An 18,698-nucleotide genomic window follows, 5' to 3' on the forward strand; every position below is an offset into this window, starting at 1 on the left:
AGCGCTTGCTGTTTCCTGCGCGTGCTCCCAGGTGCCCAGCTGGGTTACGGTGGGCCAGGGCTGGGGCAGTGGGGGCCGGTCCCTTGCCATTTCTGGGACAGCCCCGGGGGGCCAAATCTGGGCCCTCCCCGGCCCGCGGGCCTTGTGTTTGACATGTCTGCATTAGAATATAAAACAAGAGCAAACTCCACTTCCTCCCAGCATTGATGATGTTACTTAGTTTTGGTAATGAAATGTCTGCAAGAAAAAAACCAAGCTCAGAGAGCATCTCCTAGCTTTATAATTTAGGTATCGTGGGAAACACTGGTTATTAGAGCCTTCTAAGTTTAAAGGACTTCTCACCATAAAAATTTCTGCTTCTCATCATAAAAAAAATCATGTACAGGTGAGATTTTTTTGTACAATTGTTTACATTGTAAGCTCACTTAAACTAAAGTCATTGTCAGCTGTAATCACAGATTCTTGCTTGCAGTCAGTAAGAAACAAACAGTTGCATGTATGATGCATTATATCTGGATCCATGTAAACATTTAGAAATATATTTGAGAAGCTACAAAAATAAACTTGAGAGAGAAATAAAGCTCAAACCTTTTTTTATGAAACAACAAGCAAGTCTCTTTATATTTCTTTGGATTGTTCAATGTTAAATGTCTAGAGGAAAAATAGTTCTCATTGTAGTTTAAATGCTCTTTGGTGGAGATAAAATGTGAGCAAGGATCTCTACTGAATTTCTTGGGATTACAAGAAATTTACTAAAGCCAATCTGTTTCCCTGTCTACAAAGAAGCCATGTGCTACCTGTAATGTAACAGCAAAAGAATTTCAACCTTCATCTAAAATCTGTTAATATTTGCCTTGTTGCCCAAGGCCTTGTATGTTTATTCTGAAATAAACCCCACTGAACACAGCAGGATTTACTTCCCTGTGCTTAGGATTGCATCGTTAACAAATCTAGAAAAAGCCCAAGGTTAAATAAACGAAGCTAAAGACTCTAAGCTACCCTCAACTTTCTTAAATCTTAGAAGATTTAAAAATTGAAAGTAACTGCAGCTATAGCAATAACCAAATACCAAACTTACAGTCATTTCTCAGGAAGTTATTGAGTAACTGGAAAAGAGGAAAGCTATCCCAGCTATCCTGTGGCTGTGTCTCCAGCGCAGAATCCATGTCAACAGTAAAAAGTGACCAAAACTTCTCCCCATGTTCAGCCAACAGATCTGGCCACCACGCAAAGGCCTGCATCATCAATTATAAAAAAGATATGATGAAAGAAGGCATAAAAATGGTACATCTATGAAATTATGGAACGTGGAATACATTTTTAAAAACAATTGAAATTATTCATTAAGTAAAGTTGAATTTTGCATCCAATGTAATTTACATGTGTATATAGTATTTCAGGGAGAGTGTGATGTTTGATTAAAGAATTTAATTGACAGATAATCTAGGGACCTGATTATTTTTCCCTGATAATCTGGGAATCTGGTCTTTCATGTTACTGTAGATGTACTTATAAATATGAGAGCCAATGTAAGAGATATGACATCCTATGAGAAAAAGCATGAAGACTCTATCTTCAAAATGATTTCAGACAAAAAAAGGACATTCACCATCTAACATATAAAGTAAATATTTCTCTTTAAAATTGGAAGCCTAAAAATGTCTCTAAATATATCAGACATACAATTGGATAGTTACATTAACAACTAATACTATCTAAATCAGGGGTGTCAAAACTCAATTTCATTGAGGGCCGCATCAGCATGCGGTTGCCCTCAGGGGGGCCGGGGTGTGTGGCCTACTGGGTGGGCGTGGATGGAGTGGGTGTGGCCTACTGGGTGGGCATGGCCAGCTCTACATCGTTCACGTCAAGGGTACCTGTGGGGGCCTGGGCAGGAGTGGGACAGATCTGAGGGTCTCTGGCAGAAGGGGGTGGGACTGGGGCAAGCGCCAAGGCATGGTCCATTTCTTCATTCCTCACAAAGGGTGACACCTCCCCAGCATGCACCCAGGGGGTGGGGCTGACACGGCAGGGGCTGGTTCCTCACTGTTTGTAGACGGCCTTGTGGAGCTAAGACTGAATGCGTTTCAGCATAGATGGCCACCACAAAATTGTACATTGGCTCCTGGCCGGCCTGGGCCAAGGTAGCGGGGGCCGTTTCCTCACTGTTTCCAGGATGGCTTCATGGGCCACATGAAACCACTTCGCGGGCCGCATCCGGCCCCCGGGCCTTGTGTTTGACATGTCTGATCTAAATGCTATGATTGAAGAAAACAGCTCAATGGTTTTTTTTTAACAATTTAATATTAAATTGGGTTTTTAACTTCCTGCATACATGAATCAACTTTATATAAATTTGTACTTGCTTTTGTAAAAAACTCTATGGTATCTCTGTTAAATTGAAATACATACAAATCTTCATGAGTGGAAAAAAAAACCCCAAAGCATTAAGTTATCTTCAGTACTTTTTATGTTCTGATAGTTTTTTTTGGTATGAAGAGAATAACTGCATATAAAAAGATAATTGTGTTGATTGCTAATCCTGAGATTGAGACCAGTTTTTACAATAATTTGATCATTGTCTAGTTCTTTCAAAAGGTAATGGGAAAGAACAACTTATTGTAATTAATAATTATAACCCTGTGAAACTCAGAGATCAGAATTTCCTTCCAACTAGCAAAGATAAAATAATATTAAAATGGAAATAAGTTGAAAAAGATAATGCATGGCAGATTCCAATAAATCACATTCAATAGCAAAAGTAGAAATTTCCGTGTGTCTCTTGATCATACCCTGATCTACTGGTGCCTGGGAATAAAGTCATAAAGAAAGATTAATATCACAGAGAGCATGGTTCTATCAAGAATAATATAAAACAACATGAAAAATGAATTCAATGACTGATTAATCACACAAATTCCAAGTGGAAGAAGAAAAAAATATTGTATGAGTTGAAAGTTTTATTTGTTATATTACATGACTATTATTTCTAATTTATATTATACAATAAAGCAACATATGTTTCCTGTACTACTGAATTATAACATTGCAATATTCAGCAATGGCTCAATTAGTGATGTTCTGTCCAAGACTGAACTGCATAGGCTTTTATCTTCTTTTTCTATGCTGTCCTCAAAGAACTTGCAATAGGACTAATATTTCAGAGTAAAAGGGCTCGTCAGATAATTTTTGTATGTTTGTGTCCATATTGTTGAGAAGATGCATGAACTGCAGCCATATTAGAAGATGCCAGCAAAACATTGGTATTCTGTATGAGCCAGAGGATACCTGTTTGGTTGACATTGACCCAGAAAAGTTCTCTATTTGTCACATGTATTTTATAGTCTCGAATTTATAACTTTATGAGTTAGATGAAAATTATTCCACTTTTACTTGTTCAAAGCTGGTAGAAGAAACTCTTTAAGTTAAATCTGTCTGATATCTACTTTTAATCAGCTATCTGTTGGACCAGGTATAGTTTTAAAAAGATAAAAAATAATACAGATGAAATAATTAACGCCACAAGTAAATAAAGTGAATGCCATCAGAGAAAATAATTGATGCCATACTTTCAAAATGGTTTAACAATGCATGGAATCATGACCAAAATGTCAGTTTTGATTGGGATGAATAACATACCTCTTTTCCCTGGGGTAATCCATAATTTTGGAAATGTGGAACAGGAGAAAAAAAAAGTTAAAAATGTTTTGAACTTAGCGAGATGCACATCCTTTGTCTCCATTTTTGTATCATTATACAATTTTTAGATATATGCTTACTCTCAAGTATATAATGTTTGAACTGAGGCACAATATACTGTATACTTAAAAAATCAGCATTCTACTGATGCATTTAAATATGTTAGAAATAAACTGCCAGCTACTATGGTTCTAGTTACACTTCTATTTTGCAGAAGGAAAAGTATATAATGGACATTGTATTTTAAAACTAAATATTAAGAATGTACTTTTTCAATCATAATTACTGCAATTTCTAGTATTTTAATTTAAATATATATTTTCAAAAGAGAAATTCACATACAAGCATTATTAAGTATTTACAATGGCAATACCATTGTAGAGTGCCTCTTGGGAATTAATTTCAAATCTTTGAAGCAGCTGTTTCTTCAGGATAAAATAAAATATCCATAACAAGTTCACACATGACAGATGTAAGCTAAAATCTAGAACTGACAGTGTGAGATAAAAGCAGATGTTTTGAATGATCATATTTATAGACATTACATCTTAGCTTACTACTTTGTGTGTCTCCGCTGGAGAAAAAAATATATATAACAGTTTTTATGTTAAAATATGAATTTCCAGTAGATTTGTGCTTCAATAAGGCTAGTTCATCAAACTTTTAGAATGTCAATATGAATATTAATGCAATTCTATAAACTTTATTTGTTCACTGTATTTAATAAAAAAAACTTTTTTATTAATACAAAACCCTTGTGTTCAACTGTGGAGATTTGGGAATTGGCTTCAGCTTCTGTCCTCCCCAAATAACAAAGATTTGTCGCTGAATAGAAGACTTGTTCAGATGACTTCACTGATAGGGCTCCCCAAAACTTTCATGTGGACTGTAGCAATATTATTATTGTTTTGTTATTGTTATCATTATCCTTCTTAAAAAGAAAAAATAATAATAGCCAATCTAAGAGGAAAGCGTGTCCCTCTTATTTAATCCGTGTATCTACATTAAGACAGAAAGCATTTCTATTTTTATTGCTGTATGGTGCTTATTTTTATTCAGATGAGAATCTGGAGAATTATTTGTGAGATAATGGCTAGCACCACCTCTTCTTTGCTCTTATATTTTTCCCCCCAGCATTTATGTCTTTTTTCTTTTTTAACTATTCAAACCTGAAACAAAATAAAATAAAATAAAAATGGAGCAGGGCTTTATTTCACTTGATGTTTCAAACCCTTCACAACTCTGAGAACGCTGCAAATGTAAATTGCTTTTAACATATATTAGAGGTTCTTTCTGTAATGTTTTTTGACAGAACTGCTTCACACCAAGGCAGTGCAGGGTAGTTATTAAAGCATTATTGTGCAGCTAATACGGTTATCCTCACCTCTGAATGATGTTCTTCATTCTGCTGCAGGACTTCAATGCAGAGCTCTGCTAAATGAATAACCTCTTCCAGCTTTACAGAAGGAGATGCCAAGTTCAGCGTCTCTGTAGTGAAAAGGAACACACAAACCAGAATGATTGTAAGGAGGAAAGGCTGGCATGGGATACATTCCAGATGACACACAACTAAACCATTTCAAGAGATTGACATCATCTAACACTTCAGGGATGCTTTTAATGCAAATAGTAGAAATACATAAAATATTTAATTTGCCATGAAATGAGAGGGCACCAGAAGCACTTTCCAATTTAACTAGCAGTTGAAACTGCACTGGCACATCATATGTTCAACTTCTGGAATAAGTAAATTCTAATCTTTTCCAAGGTCATCTCTGCAAAGAAAGCAGAAGCTACTGGTTTGTTTATTTCTTCATCATACAATGGCTGCAACATTATTTATATTGGAAGTATAATTGCGCTCAGTATGCAAAATTCTTGCTTTTCAGACAGTTAAATTCCAGTTATGTACAATGTAAAAGTAAGACTAATGTTAAACAGTGACCAGGACTGCTGATCCTTTTCTAAGATACATCACAATGAGACCATAGTTGAAAATATAGGTTCCACCACCAAAATATTAAAAAAGGAGGAAAAAATGGTCTACTATTTTCTGCAAAATTGAAAATAACCACAGCTTTAAAGACACAAAATAGGATAAACATATCTATATCTTATCTATATCTACAGTATATCTATAATCTATATTTATATCATCTATCTATATCTAAGATAACTATATCTATCTATATATCTATATTTGTATGTTCATAAGCAGATACAAGAAAATTTATCCCCACCCGAAAAGCAAAGAAAAACAGTAATGTTGAGGAAGTACAGAAGGAAAATTATGGTTAAAATAAATTATATTTAGTTTTGTTTAATTGTTATTTGTATACCCATAGTCCTTGATATATGACTGATTGCTCAATGACTGTTCAGTTATAATGGACCTCTAAAAAGGTACTTATGACCTGGATTTGAAGTTTCAACAGCCATCCCCCACATAGTCATGTGATCACCTTTTGGGCACTCAGCAACCAGCCCATATTTACAGCTGTTTGCAGTGACCCATGATCACATGACCTAGAACTTTTTTTTTGCCAGAAACTAGTGTTTTTGGCAAAAAAAAGCCCATTGCAGACAATATGTTTGCTTAATGGCTATGGCATTCACTTAATGGCCATAGCATTTGTTTTATGACTGTCCCATTTGCTTAATGACCACCAAAAAAGGCCATAAAATTGAGCTTGGTTACAACCACTTAACGTCCAGCATGACTGATAACCATAATTCCAGGCTCAATTATGATCATAAGTCAAAGACTACCTGAATGCTTCCAAATTGAAGACATTTTCACATATTGCATGTAATGTATATACAGGTAATCCTCACTTAGTTCACAGTTATGGCAGTGATGAAAAAAGTATCTTTATTACTAATCCTTGCATTTATAACCTTTGTAGGCCTGTACGGCAAAAGAAAGTGAAGTAAAATTATAAGCACAGTCAGTTTACTTAGTGACCACGTCACTTAATGATCAAGTTGTTGGTCCCATTTGTGGTCACTAAATGAGGATTATTTGTAGTCTATGGGATATGTGCAAATAGTTGATTTATAAATATGCATATACATGTAATATAACATGCACATATTCTGGTTAATCTTTCAAGATCCTTTGTTTCATATTATTCAGGTCGTGCTCTTACTCAGAACTAATGACTTCTCCCATAAACTCATACCTAAATATAGCAAGAACTAGAGAGATGCCTCTTTTCGCAAGAGCATCTAATTAAACCACAGCTGAAGGCTACCCAGCTTCTTCAGTAGATATCTGCTTGTAAGTCTCCACTAAATTCCGCACAAGCCCCTCTCAAGAATCCCTGGCAACTCTAATTCATTCCCTTTCCATCCCCAGTCATTGTGTGTCGCTTTCCCATCTACAATGGTCTTCTCCCCTTTCTTTAGCTGAAAGCATAATGCAGTCCTTAGGGCCTAAAAACATGCCAATACCTAAATTCCCCCGCCCAAAACTTGGCGTTTTGCAGAAGTTCTGAAATATACCTCTATAGTTGCACCCACCAACTGGATGGAGATTATGAAAACTGTAATCCAATATATCTGGCAGACATTGGGCTGGAGAAACCTACATTAAAGATTAAAACTTTGATCCGTTATCGTAGTATTTGACCTTTACCATATAGTGAATTTTTGATGTTTCTTGTCTCATGGTTAATACAGAAATATTTTAAATTTGGCTGGAGGTTAAGTCTTTTTTCATGCAAATAATCAATACAATTTTTCATTTTCAAAAGTATTTTCATTAAAGGCTAACTAATGCATATTTATCTGTAATATTGCAGATATAAGATATAAAAAACTCTATAGAACAGCAAAAATGCCCCATATGCTTACCATCAAGGAAGTTGGTTTTTTGGTATCATGAAATTGACAGTGGTAAGTATCATACTCAAAGAAAATTAGTGCTCACACAAACACTTAAAGCTTCCACGTTTTGAACATTAACACAGGAAAGCCTTTTGCTCAAATGTGAAAGGACCCAATAAAGATATTTTGAATGGACAACTAATTGTTTTTGCCCTTGGTGATTTCAATGAAATGAACATATGTTAAGAGTTTGACACAAATAGAGGTGGCTTCCCACCACTTGCACAAATAGCTCCTATTTTGTTAAACAATGCTTGTAGTACCCTTATTTTTTTCAAATACATTTGGTTCTGTGTTTTTTTAATTACTTAAAAATTGCTTAAGCAAAGCAAGATTCATCAAGCAATTAAAGTATAAGCAGGTTGTTAAGAGTTTGGAGACATTCTATGGAATTCACCAAGGATTCTGTAAATCAGACATGTCAAACTCGCGATGTCACATGATGTTGTGCGACGTATCGGAATTTTTCCCCCGTTGCCGGCAATGGGGTGGGCGCAGTTTCCTCATGACGTGTCCAGCCCATGGGCCGGCAGTTTGACACCCCTGCTGTAAATGGTACCAGTTTCTGTTTCAGGTGATCCCATTCATGGAGATTCTAATAACATCTATTTATTCAACTCATTATAGAAACCTATACAAGATTTTCTTGCTTGAGCTGTTTATTTCCAAGGAAATTAATATATAGTACTAGAGGGAAATAGAAAAGTTGAAAAAATATAGGTCATGTTCCTATATGATTAAAAGTAAACAGAGTCTAAGCTTGTAATTTAATTTTCACTAGGATCAAGATGCTTTGAAAAGAACAAAAAAATCTTTCCTGGGGAGAAGAACTAGGAGCGCAACCCTGTCAGCAGCTCCCTTTTCACCACTCCCACAAATATCACTCAAATCTATCACATCACCACCTTGGCTGTCTTTGAAAATGGAAAGTGACCTTAACCTCAGGAACATCACCAAGGCAACCTTCCTCTTTGCTGAGACTCTTGTCATTTACAGTACTCTGCGGCAGCACCAAGAGTCCACACACAAAAATGAAAAAAAAAAAACCATTATATCAGGCATTGTATGTACATATTAGTGGAGCAAGACATTGAAAAGAACCTACTATAAGAGGCATATGTGGGTAGACACATATTGAGACATCCAAAATATTCTTCACTTGACACACATCAATCAACTTAGCATATGATTTTTCCAATCCCTCTTATTATTTTTTTTATTAATGGATCATAATATATGCATAAGCAAATGTAATGTCCAATCAATAGGGAACAGCTGAAAAAGGTGTACTAATATATTCCCCTACAAAACGGATAAATAAATAAGTAAACAAATACATTTCTCAACTTGGTAGGTAAGTTCTGGGTGGGGGAAAGTTTTAAATGCAATTGCATTTTGCCTTTTCATCTTAATTGGCTTATCATGGTTACTCTGCAAAGTATATATTAGATATAGTTACATACAAAGAATATGCTTTAGAAATACATATATTCTTTGTATGTAACTATTGTGATTTACTTTGTAAACTGACACTGGATTGACTCACCTTTCCTGAATTCCCCACATATTATATTTCTGGAGTTTTAGTCCAACACATCTAGATATCATTGATTGGTGAAGTCCGGGATAGAATTTATAGTTGCTTGAGAAATATAAGAATTTCACTACATGTAATATAAAACATGGTTACTATATGTAACCAGAAAACATAAAAGAATTGAAGAAGTGTTTAATAAGTTATATTATTAAGAAAGTGTCTCTAAAGAAAAATTCCAGCTGCTGAGATTTCAAGAGGTCTACTTCAGTCCTTAAAAGTAAACTGATTTAGATCTCTTTCTATATTCTTTTTCATTGTCCAAGAATATAACAGGTATATATTTATGCACAATCTATTGCCAGCCTTAATATCTTGCCTTGTTAATAACAAGAGTTCTCTGACAATTCTTTAAGGATACAGTCCTGTATATTTATGCGCGCTTGGTTAAATTGTGTATTTCAATGGCTCACCATGCAAACAAAGCTGACACATCTTCTACATAGTACAAAATTAGACACAACATATTTCTGAAAAATTGAATTCTGCTTATCATATATACAGCTCCAGTTGAAACTGACTCAGAGCAACATATATAGCATATTTATATAAAGGGGGTTAAAAGCTAAGGATTCTAAAACACAAACATCAAAAGAATATAAAACAGCCTCAAAGAAGAATAAAGCTCTACCATTCAGATTTCAGGAAGAAGAAACCCACAACATTCCTATCCCCAAGATCTATTGAAAATAGTTTTTGATAGCTATTATGATAGTAGGATAGGGAAATAATTAGTCTGTCTCTAAGGTTCCTGAAGATAGCAATTTGTAATTGAATGGACCTGAAGTGACTCCTTTCTATATAACTGTATAAAATGGGCAGATCCAATTGGGGGAAAGGTAGTTCCAAACATATCAAACAAATAACTGCCATGATCTTCTCTGATTTGGAGGAGTTTGAGCCTCAGGTACCCAGTGCACAGATTGTTGGGAGGAGTCAGCTGACAAAGGTCTCAAACTAGTTTATTTCATTTATTCAATATATAGAACTAGATTTATGTCATCTTAAGAAACAACAACATATCTATGTAAAACTTGAAACATTAATATTGATATCACTGCACACTATCATTTAAGAGGAAAGAAAAAAAGGGAAAGGGAAGAGAGTGGAGAAAACTCAAAAAAAGATTTTTAAAACATAAAAAGGAAAAATAATATTAATATAAAATTCTAAATTATACCCAATAGGCGAAAAGTGTTTCCTTTCCAGTGTTGGGGTAGCATATATTCTAATATATCGTAATATTTTTATGTATATGTTCTGGAAAAAACAGGCCTGAATTCAATCTATGTTTTTAAAAAAATATTGGATAATGATAACATTTCCCCCCCCCAACAGTTTGGGTATTTTTTTACATGACCACCACATACTGTATGATAAAATGTTCCTTCTGTTTAACATTTCAACATTTTCATTCAATAATTTATTTATCTTTGCAATTACTAATGGAAGTATGTACTACCTATAAAACATTTTGTACCAATTTTCTCTTAAATTATAATATGGGGTAAATTTTACTCAGTTTTTCCACAAGTCCTCCCACTGCTGTAATGTAATCATTACCTTAAAATGTTGTACTCATTTTATCATACATTATTTTACTTGTTCTGGTTTCATGTTGTATTTTAATAGCAGTTTCTATTTACATCCTAATAGTTGGTCTTGTTCTGCATAAGTGTTTCAAATTATGCTATTTGTCTTAAAAACCTTTCTTAAGGTTTCTTTCTTTCATCTAGAAATCTGTACATACATCAACCATAGTAAATTTCAGCCTCCATCAGATAATTCTTACTGTGTCTTTAATCTTTTCCAAGTCTGGATGGATCATGTCTGCATAAGTAATTCTATTTTTAAAAAGAGGGTAAGGCTAAAGGAAAGATTGCTGGACTTATGTTTTTATGGAATTCTATGTTTTGAACAAGCTCTGTCTTATAATATTTTGTTTTGAGAATTTGTGGTTTTTTTGGCATCCTTATCTCATAAATATCTGTGAAGTCTATTAGCTAAGTCAGCAACTTCCTAATATTGTGTTTTTTTTTGGTATCCTTATCCCATAAATATCTATGAAGTCTATTAGCTAAGTCAGCAACTTCCTAATATTGACATTCTAAATTTCTAATGAAATTTATCCATTAGATTATCAATGCACTACCTGGCAGTATACTATAATTTCATATCTGGCTATTTTGCCACTTTTATTCTGCTTGCTGAACACCAACCAGCAGCACTTTTTAAGGCAGGTCATTGCATTGTAAGGAAGGATGTCTGTGGGAATGACTAGGACAGGGGTAGGCAACCTTGGCTCTTTTATGACTCGTGGACTTCAACTCCCAGAATTCCTGAGCCTGGACTAGGAAAACAGGAAGAAGTTCTGCAGATTATACAACTGTCATGCAAAAGGTATCTCAGTCCACAGAAACAGAGGTGGGTAAGGGAAGAGTTTCAGAAGGGATCTTTCCTAGTTTTCTGGAGAGTAAAAGGAAAGAAGAGGAAAATACTTAATTTGCAAGATTCATGTTAGCTCTTCAAAGTAGTCCAGACAAGAAACACAACTACAGGTATTAACTCTATTTTTATGTAAAATTATGTTAATAAAATCAGGTCTGAAAGTATTTCTCCTCTCTTCTTCTTTTACTGCCTGGAAAACAACATCCCTATGTACCATTACTGTCTGCTATAACCATGTGAAGGGCTGCTATGAAAAATTCTTCAGCAGCTGGAGCTGGATTCCAGCTAGACCATATCAATGGAGCTAACTGGGGCCTTGTCTTGGGAAGTGATTTGGGCTCTAAGAAAGTGGATAAGATCCTTTGCAGTGTTAGTTTGGCTATTTCCCAGTTGGCTCCCTGCTCCTCAAGACTAGCTAAAGTTTCCCATGAAGAACAGGAGTTTGGATTCCAGAAGGAATTGTATATATTATGTTATGTCCTGGGCCTGCTGAATCATTCAGCAAGCTCAGAAATGTTGCAAAGGGTCCTGGGTAAACCACAAGGCTGCCTGGGTCCAGACTGGCTGTCTCCAGCCTTGCGCGCGTGGGCAAGGCACGAAAACAGCCTTGCATTCATTGGCTGACGCTGGCCTTTGGAAGAACACTATAAAAGGCCTGCGCGCCATTTTTTCTGTTGCTGTTTGTTGGTGAATGAATAAAGAAGACTTGCTGTTCACACTACTCGTTTCCTTGCAATGCCTTTAACCCGCGAATTTAACAGTGGCGACAAGGGTGGGATCGCTGCAAGCAAGATTACCAACAGAAGAAGATAGGACTCACCAAGGGAGTCCTGAAGCCCTGGGGAAAGTTCAGTGTACATAATCGTGACTCTGCCTGCCAGTACAGAATCGCTGGAGGTGAGTTCTGCAGAAGGACTCCTTTTCCAACAAAAGGTTTGCAGCGAAGGCATTGACAAGAGTTGCAGAAGGCTAAGATGTCTAAGATAGGCCGGTTGTCAGACTTTGATATTTCCCACCCAGAACGTTGGAACTCGTACGTGGCGCGGGTGGAGAATTACTTCAGAGTAAATCAGATAAGACAGCCTTAAAGTGGCTACCCTGCTGTGTGTTTGTGGACAAGAAACATTTGACACAGCAGAGAATCTGGTGGCCCCGGCGCTTTTGGAGTCAGTGTCTTATGCAGATTTAAAGAAGATGCTGAAAGAACATTTCCAACCTAAACTTGCAGTGATTGCTTGGCGACACACGTTCGAACAGAGGGACCAGAGGCCTGTTGAGTCTGGTGCGGACTTTATTGCTGCCTTAAGGCAAGCAGCGAGGCCTTGTGAATTCAAGGATCTGGAAGAGAGGCTGCAGGATCCTTTCGTTTGTGGCCTAAGAAATCGTGAGCTGCAGCAGAAGATCTTCGCCAAGGAAGATGTTTCGTTCCAAGATGCCTTGAGAGAGGTTGCAGCTGAAGAAGCAGCAGGCGGCATTGTGAAGGCTTTGCGGCTCACCAGAAATCCTCCAGCCACCGTTACCGTCCATCAAGAGGTCGCTCGAGAAGATCCAGAACAGGATCCTGAAGAGGAGGTGGATAGGCTGCACCAGTCAGAGGAGAGAAGGCCGAAGGAGCGTCCAGACAAGGCCCCAGCATTTCCTCAGTGTTTCGGGTGTGGAGGATGCCACAAGCGCGCTGACTGCAGATTCCGCTCTGCCATTTGCCGGGCATGTGGCAGGCAAGGCCACATTGCCTCCGTCTGTTTGGGTCGCCAGAAGGTCCGGCCTCAGGAAGAATTGCTTCAGAAAAGTACCAGGGTCCCCAGCCAACACAGGGTAGGTTTCTGTGCGTCGCGCAGGAGCATTTTAAGGACAGGAACACATAAGCCACTTTAAAAAAAGCTTCACATTGACGTGAAGTTTCAGGGGGTTCCCTTGTCAATGGAGTTGGACACAGAGTCCGCTCTATCAATCATTTCTCATGACACCTTCAAAAGGATTTGCAGCAGTAGTGGCCTACAAGTAAAACTCAGGCTATTGAACTTAATTCTCACTGACTTCCAGAATTCCAGAGTCAGCGTGAAGGGGGAGGCCACGCTCAAGGTGCAGTGTAGGGCTTTTGAAGGCCTACTAGATGTGGTGGTAGTTGTGGGTGATCGTACGAGTCTCATTGGACTCGATTGGTTCGAGGCCCTTGGAATCCAAGTGACTGGGCTTCACAGCCTGCAAACGTCAGGCCTTGCAGAAGTCTGCGAGGAGTTTGCTGATGTGTTTAGCACAGAGCTTGGCTCATGGATAACTTTACATACCTTTCCTTTGTTAGGAAAAGCTGTTGTTCACTGATGCCTTTACCTGCCTTATTTTTAGTATATTATAAGATGTTCTGGGAATTTTCCTGTTTGAGAAGCAGGAAATAGAGGTTTAAGCAAATTGTCTTGAAACTATAGCTTTTTAATTTAAGCGTTACAACAATACATTTTGTTTCAGAACAATCCTGTAATTCCTATGTGTTAACTTGCAACAATGAGCCTAATCATATCAAAAATTGGAAATATATAATTAGGTAGCACCTTTAAAAAGAAAACAAAACAGAAAAAATGGTACAAAAGAGATTACATCATGTCCCGAACACGTTTTTGCCCTTTTCCTTTAACATTTTTTTTATAAATCTCTATTTCTTTAAACATTTTTGAATGAGAGGTGCTCCTATTTTCCTTTCATGGGATGCCTATTATTTTTACATATGACTAACTTTAAAGGCTGCAGAAAATCATGAGATTATTGCAGGTATTCATTCCAACAAGTACTGGATAGGGACAAGATCTTAAACTATTGCCACTAGCTCTACAAGACAACTAAGAATAACACGAGTGATGTTGAACTGATGGTGATGTTAAACAATTCTGGAGTGGTTCAAATTAGCTAACCCATATTTAGCTAATCAATACTACTGTATCAGTTTTTATAGATTCAGTCGTGATTCTGATCTTTGGCAATTTGCTCAGATAGGTCCAGATGTTTGCAAATACACACATTTAGATGCAAAACTAATTAGGAACCTTTAAATTGGAGGTTTTTGGAGAGAAAAAATGTATGTAGATTATCTGGAGAGGCTTACAATGAACACACACACACATTAACACAGAGACAAATAAATATAGATACAGAGATTAAATTGCAGAATTCACACTTGAATATGTACATGCATACAATTAACACAACAGTCACCTGGATCCTTTCCATTTATAACTTATGTAAAAGGAAAGGTTGGAAAAAAACCCCTCAAAAGTTGAAATTATTTCTTTATAAGCATTCTAAAGCATTAAGTTCTTATTTCATTGTTTATCCTGACAAGAAAAATATGTATTAGTAAATGCATCCTTTTGAAAAAAGAAAGTTTGTACAGCAAACAAGATATGTTATCCTCTTAATCAATATGACTGAAATTTGATGGAATCACCAAAGAAGAAATGACACATGCTGCTTGTGGCTTTATTTTCTAGCCAATTAGCATTACATATGAAATATTCAACTAATTTTATAAGGCTATTATTGTTAAGATACTACTGAATATTTTTCTGACAACAGAAAAACATTTCTTTCTAATGTTGCTTCTTGGGTTCTTTTAACTAAAACAATGATTGCAAGAAGTATACTGTACCATCACCATACATCATAAACCATGCATCATATATCACACACCATACACCATACACCATGCCATGCCATACCATACCAATGTTTCTAGTTCAAAGCCTCTTTATTTACTCAAGATGCCCATAAAAATGATCCTATTCTGTACCAGCCCTGTATTGCTAGTGATTTCTGTTTTATTGAAACTGATATTATGATTTACAAAAGTGATATTTCTCTACTTCCTGCTATCATTGTAGTGTGGCTGGCATAGTACAGATCGTATCTGTATGGTTGCTCTATCATAGTTCTGCCTTCCTTATCCAAGAATAATATAGCCCCTTTACAGTAATACCATTAATTTTTGTGGCCACATCAATATGGAATTCTTATTTACTGCCATAATGCATTTTTCTCTTTATTCCACAGGAAACAAGAAGGCATTTTCCTCTACCCATGAGTTGCTTGGATTCAAACATGCTTAATTTCAGACAAAGGCAGGATTTGTGAGCTTCATAACACAAGATTTGAATTCTGACTTATGAATTTCTACTTAATTAAATATATGTGGTTCAACTGCAGAGAAAAAGTGATATTGCTGGTGATCATTCAGTTGGAACTTTAAAGGGTTCTTAGTCACACTTTTTACAAGGAAGACTATTTCTTATATTTTCAGAATGTTTTAAAAGATATAAAGTAAAGACATATTTATTTCACCTGTAAACAGTGAGTTATATGCCAAGATTACTTTGCTGACTTTCAGCCCAGCTTTGGTGACTTCTTTTAGAAACTTTCTATTTTTACACCAATTATTCCAAACAAGCTTGTTAAAAACTCAAGATAATTGAACAGCAAGAACCCCTGCTGTAAGCATGCATTGGATGCTTGCTGAAGGTGAAAAGGTAACTTTCTCATTTTCCAAAAGATCTACATACATCCTCCTTCATTTAAACACAACATGATATCTTAATTAATTATGATAAACTGGTTACTAAGGTGCCTCCATGTTGTTATTCCCATGATATAATACTGGTTGCTATAGTGATGAGATGGCTTTTTTTGGACTAATCAGTGAGGAGATTGGTTAACCCATGTTTGTCAGTGATCCTGAAGAATGAGAAAAATAAGTTAAAACAAATGGTCATATATACTATGTGTATTCCTTTTCCCTGATTTTTAAAATAATATTCATGACTGCAATTATTGAATATAAACTGGAAGATTCTATAATATTCCTTAAACAAAATTGTAAAAACACATTATACTACTGCTATAACTAACAAGTATATAAAATGCTTTATATTCAGAAGATTCTAGAGTAAAAGTCTGGAAAAAGCCCAGTATAAGTCTTTGATTTTTATGAACTTGGTACTTGGTACTTGGTACTTTTCAGATGATATACCGTATTTTTCGCACCATAAGACGCACCTGACCATAAGACGCACATCGTTTTTAGAGGACAAAACAAAAGAAAAAAAAAATTCTAACCGGCGGTGGCGCGGTCAGGTAGGTGGCGGCGGCGCGGTTGGATAGGCGGCGGCGGGCCGTCCGGGAGGCCGCGGGGGGGGTGCGGCACGCCGCGGCGGGGCGTTTGGGAGNGGCAGCGCGGAAGGGAGGCGGCATTCGCTCCATAAGACGCACAGACATTTTCCCCCATCTTTTGGGGGGGAAAAGTGCGTCTTATAGAGCGAAAAATACGGTATTCAGCCATAATGCCTAATTGAGAAAACTGGTCTACCCAATAACAAGTTATTGATTATTGATTGATTAGGATTCGGATTGATTTGATAAATCAGCTTCATAGAACCAAATATTTAAATTTAGATTTAGATATTTAGCGCATCATAAACTATAAACTATTTATAGTTTTTTTTCAAAATAATTACAAATGTGAATAAAGAAGTATAAACTATCCTTTAGATAATATTAGATATAAACCAGTAGGTAATCTTGAATGAAAGGTGGATATTGATGCAATAGTATTATAAGAGTGATTTCTTTCTTGCCCTGTCAATTTAACTATGAGTAATTTGTCAGTGCTTCCTTTGAACTCTATCTGAGGTTGATTTCCATATGCAAATGCTGGGCTAAATAAAGGTTTGTATTATGCATCTGTATCCTCACAACAGTGTGTGGATTACATAGATCTTTGCAGGGTGAGCTGATTTGCTTCATAGATTAATAATTTCAGCCTCTATGGCATTTTCTCCAGATTGCTGAATGAATGATTGCCCATTGATTGGTGCCCCCAACTTGTCTTACCTCTAATGTCCCCCTTCTTTTCTTGGGAAGTCAGGTTTCTAAGTCACTTTGGTGATTTTATAAGTAGTCACTTCTCGCTAAAAGAGAAACTTTGCAATAATCCCAGAAACCATCTATTTGTTCCTGTAATAAACCTTTGGGTCTTTCTTTAGTTTTATAGTGTTATCATCCACAAGCTAAGGGCCATGAATTAATTTGGCAATGTAGATTATCAGTTGTCTGTTAATAAAATAGTCCTATAATATATATTAAAATTCTGTAAGGATTAGTAATACATTATTCTAGACTGACAATAACAGGAACTTCTTGCTGTATAAAGCAACTGATTTCAAATGTCAACACTGGGAAAGAGAATGTCTACCAGAACAGGCTGATCTGAGCCACTTTTGTGAAACACAAAACTACAGTTAAAATAAAGGACAAAGGACAACTTCAGCACAAAGCAAAGATCATTCATTCAAGCATGGTCCCAGGAGGCATATTAAAGCAATGAATAGGAAAAAGCTCAGTAGTTCACCAGCTGAGATTTTAATGAGATATTTCCCCTTGCTGTGGTTCAGGCTTTTGCTCAGCAAAGAGAAAAGGCTGCTCACAAAATGCATGCAATGAATGGGCACCAATTGCTTTTACAGTCACTACAGTAGCTGATCACTGTACTAACCTTCTATTTTGGCATAATCTGTAAGTCGAGTGTAATTGATCAAGGCTGCTTTCTCTAGACATTTTCTGACCACTTTCTTCACTTCTTCTGCTGGTATGGGAGTAGCAATATCTTTCATTAAGACCTAAGCCAAAGACAATCAAATACTTTTGGTCAGATATCTTCCCAGAAAATAAAAAATGCACTGTTTAAAGAAAAGCTTTTGTAACTATTAGAAATTGAAAAGAAAGGAAATTATTAATGTATAAAAGCTATGTTAAAACCATTGTTGAGACCATAATGTTAAGGTCTGCCTATTGACATATTGTACAAAAGACTAAAATTATAAACAAAAGAAATTATAAACAATGTAAGTAGTATATGGTCAGTTACAAATACATTAGGTTTCAAAATTGCAAAACAAGATTACTTTTTAAATTTTATATTGCTGAATTAAGGAAAAATGGTTTGCCAAGGCATTTATATTATAGTACTGCATAAGAGTAAATTCTTGTGTTATAGCCCAATTCACATGTGTCATTTCAGTTTAGGATA

General features: G+C 36.2%; 1 protein-coding gene across 4 annotated transcripts in view; it reads right to left on the bottom strand.

The window, feature by feature from the left end:
• The window catches only part of CADPS2 (calcium dependent secretion activator 2), a 317,808-nt gene that overhangs the window by 77,772 nt on the left and 221,338 nt on the right, over positions 1-18,698 (bottom strand). For 3 of the 4 annotated variants that reach the window (XM_029285368.1, XM_015822226.1, XM_029285371.1), the window contains exons 16-18: positions 18,165-18,288; positions 5,084-5,187; positions 1,079-1,235 (exon numbers count right to left, since the gene is read on the bottom strand). In XM_029285368.1, the coding sequence (XP_029141201.1) occupies positions 1,079-1,235; positions 5,084-5,187; positions 18,165-18,288 (385 nt within the window). Of the gene's footprint in view, positions 1-1,078; positions 1,236-3,639; positions 3,649-5,083; positions 5,188-18,164; positions 18,289-18,698 lie in introns of all 4 variants that reach the window. The other variant, XM_015822219.1, reaches the window with a different exon arrangement.

The sequence above is a fragment of the Protobothrops mucrosquamatus genome, unplaced genomic scaffold (genome assembly GCF_001527695.2).
Source record: "Protobothrops mucrosquamatus isolate PMUCROS unplaced genomic scaffold, P.Mucros_1.0 scaffold_172, whole genome shotgun sequence".
Taxonomy (NCBI): domain Eukaryota; kingdom Metazoa; phylum Chordata; class Lepidosauria; order Squamata; family Viperidae; genus Protobothrops; species Protobothrops mucrosquamatus.